The following is a 3,513-nucleotide window of genomic DNA, read 5'->3' on the forward strand; positions in this document are numbered from 1 at the left end:
ACGTAAAAGCACCCACTACACTCTCTGAGTGGTTGGCGTTAGGAAGGGCATCCAGCTGTAGAAACTCTGCCAAATCAGACTGGAGCCTGGTGTTGCCATCCGGTTTCACCAGTCCTCAGTCAAATCGTCCAACCCATGCTAGCATGGAAAGCGGACGTTAAACGATGATGATGATGATGATATATATGTGTGTATAAAGCTCATAAATTAACTTATAAATAAATGTAAGAAGGTGGAGCAGCCATTAATCATTTGCTCTAAATACATTTATTTACAAATACTATATTCAGCACTTGAATACTTCACTTGTGGTGTGTCTATAATTAAATTTCAAATGTATTTGCAAAGCTTATTGGAAAAGAAAAACAAAAAATGTAGTCAAATGTGTCGTGAGCTACATTGCCTGGCTTATATAAACAGTTATGTTGTATAGATATTTGAGAAAACATTATATTCCGTGACTTGATGCAAGTAAAAAAAATGTTTCCTTTTATTTGTACAAGATATGTTGGCAAATAGTGCAGTTTTAGATTTAAGAAAAGATATGTTATTTGCAGAATTATCCTGGCCTTTTAACAAAACTTACGACCTTCTTCCCTAAGCAGTAATATAAGTAGACACATTTCTATCATTAGTACTTGATTTAGTGATGCTATTATTGTTTAACCCCTGGTTAGCCCTGATGGTCTAGGCATGTGATCAAAGACATTCTAGAAATAACCAGCCTGCTCGTTTTTTTCTTTTTTTTTTTTTTTTACATATAGTGTATTCAGACACTGTTAGTCAATGTATCCTTCTGTTTTCTTAAGTCTCATGAGAGACATTTAGCTATTATTTTTAGTAGGTTGACTGGCCATGTAAAGAAGCCCACATTGTCTTAGTTTAATGGTGTGGAGGTTCTTGCTGAGAAAATAAATATACTTCTACAGGGATTGCTTTGTCATTAGTTATGATAGACCACTAGGGTTCTTACAATCTGTCTTAAAATCCAACTGTGCCTGTATAGTTAAAAATGTTTACTTTCTAACCAAATGACCTTGGGCTTAATCCTAATCCCACTGCATTACTTCTTGGTGCCAGGTATCCTATTACTAAAGCATTTTAACAGATGTGACTTGGAGTTTAATAAGTGATTGTTTATAGGAATGAAATTTAAATGGGCTGGTTAATCCTTTAGCATTTAATCCAGTCATATCTGGCCTAAATATTCTGCCTGTCTTGTGTTAAAACTAATCAAGTCCAAGTTCTCACACATACCCTACAGTGTCATTCATCATCATCATTGTTTAACGTCCGCTTTCCATGCTAGCATGGGTTGGACGATTTGACTGAGGACTGGTGAACCAGATGGCTACGTCAGGCTCCAATCTGATTTGGCAGAGTTTCTACAGCTGGATGCCCTTCCTAACGCCAACCACTCCGAGAGTGTAGTGGTTGCTTTTACGTGCAGCCGGCACGAAGGCCAGTCAGGCGGTACTGGCAATGGCCACGCTCAAAATGGTGTATTTTATGTGCCACCTGCACAGGAGCCAATCCAGCTGCACTGGCAATGATCTCGCTCAAATGTCTTTTCACTTGCCACCAGCACAAGTGCCAGGAAGGTGATGCTGGTAACGATCACACTCAAATGGTGCTATTTACATGCCACCATCACGGAAGCCAGACAGCTGCTCTGGCAACGATCACGGTCGAACAGTGCTGTCATTCTAAAAACATAAAAACACACCATTGAAATCTTGAAGCTATGAGATAATGCATGATGAATTCAAAACAATGTGAATAAATAGGTGCAGGTATGGCTGTGTGGTAAGAAGTGTCTTCTACTGTAGTCTTGGGTTGACAGAAACTGAAAGTAGCCCATCATATATATATATATATGTGTGTGTGTGTGTGTGTGTGTGTTTGTTCCCCGCCATCACTTGACAATCGATGGTGGTGCGTTTGTGTCCCTGTGATTCAGTAAAAGAGACCTATAGAATAAGCACTAGGCTTACAAAGAATAAGTCCTGGGGTCGATTTCATCATCATCATCATCATCATCATTTAACGTCCGCTTTCCATGCTAGCATGGGTTGGACGATTTGACTGAGGACTGGTGAAACCGGATGGCAACACCAGGCTCCAATCTAATTTGGCAGATTGGAGCCTGGTGTCGCCATCCGGTTTCACCAGTCCTCAGTCGATTTCTTTGATTAAAACCCTTTAAAGTAGTCCTCCAGAATGGGCACAGTCAAGTGACTGATATATATAAAAGAATGAAATAAGTAATACACTTGACAAAACTAAAATATTAATTAGCTTATTTGTATCTTTTTGCAAAAAAAAAATGATTAACAAGCTTTTCTCCTTTTGCCTTTGCAGCATGGTGGCGGACATGGAGGGTACGACATGAATGTGATGCCTGCATGGCAGATGGGATACACTGGTAAAGGAATTGTGATTTCTATACTGGACGATGGTATTGAAAAGGATCACCCAGATCTGAAAAAAAATTATGTAAGAAATTGACATTATCATAACCATTTTGATACTAACCCATCTGATATCACTCTTGAGCCTATGATACAAATTTCCTCTCTTGAAGTATTTTAAATTAGAATCTTTCATCAAAGCTTCATGTTATTTTCCCAGATGCCCAGCTTAACAATGATAGAGTTATTTACTAAATTCTTCATTATGTGTATGATTTTATATATATATATATATATATACACACACACACACACACACACACACACACACACACACACACACACATATATGCACACTTCAAATATATGTATATGACAGGCGATTGGATGAGCTTCTTTGAGTTTTTGTCTATCAAATCCACTTACAAGGCTTTGGTCTTCCTAAGGTTATAGTTGTAATTTGCAGTGGGAGTGAACCCAGAACCATGGGGTTGGGAAGTAAGCTTCTTACCACACAGCCAACAACACCTGTGCCTATACCAGTAAAAAGAAAAAAATCTTTAAAACAATCGATTCATTTTTCACTACCACAAGCATGACTGTGAGCCAATGACAGAACCTTCACATGGTTACTCAATCTGTAGTATTGCTACCTTTGGTACCAGGAAAAAAATTACTTGAAGTTTTAGTGACTGATATCATCTATATATATAAAAATGAGAATGTGTGTCTGTCTGTCTGTCTGCCTGTCTGTGTGAATCCCTAAAACTCGAGAACTACGCAACCAATTTCATTCAAATTTTACACATGCCTTACTTAGGGTTCCAGTTGTGTTTTAGTCAAAAAAAATAATTAACTTCTTGCAGAGTTCGAGCACACGGCAACATAATATCTCCTCCACTATTTAAGTATTACGTGTCAAAAGTGAAACAAAAACACTCATGTCAAATACTTTCACTTTAAAAATGAAACTATTCCACTAACTGAAACAATCACATTTCGATACTGTAGTGACAGATACTTTCACAGAGAGAGAAAGAGAGAGACAGAAAGAGAGAGAGAGAGAGATGTATATGTATACATATACATGTATATGTACACC

General features: G+C 37.8%; 1 protein-coding gene across 4 annotated transcripts in view; it reads left to right on the forward strand.

The window, feature by feature from the left end:
- Window positions 1-3,513, forward strand: part of LOC106883330 (proprotein convertase subtilisin/kexin type 4) — a 146,180-nt gene that overhangs the window by 69,297 nt on the left and 73,370 nt on the right. For all 4 annotated transcript variants that reach the window (XM_052966058.1, XM_052966059.1, XM_052966057.1 and 1 more), the window contains one exon: window positions 2,362-2,496. In XM_052966058.1, the coding sequence (XP_052822018.1) occupies window positions 2,362-2,496 (135 nt within the window). The remainder of the gene's footprint in view (window positions 1-2,361; window positions 2,497-3,513) is intronic.

This window comes from Octopus bimaculoides, chromosome 3 (assembly GCF_001194135.2).
Source record: "Octopus bimaculoides isolate UCB-OBI-ISO-001 chromosome 3, ASM119413v2, whole genome shotgun sequence".
Taxonomy (NCBI): Eukaryota; Metazoa; Mollusca; class Cephalopoda; order Octopoda; family Octopodidae; genus Octopus; species Octopus bimaculoides.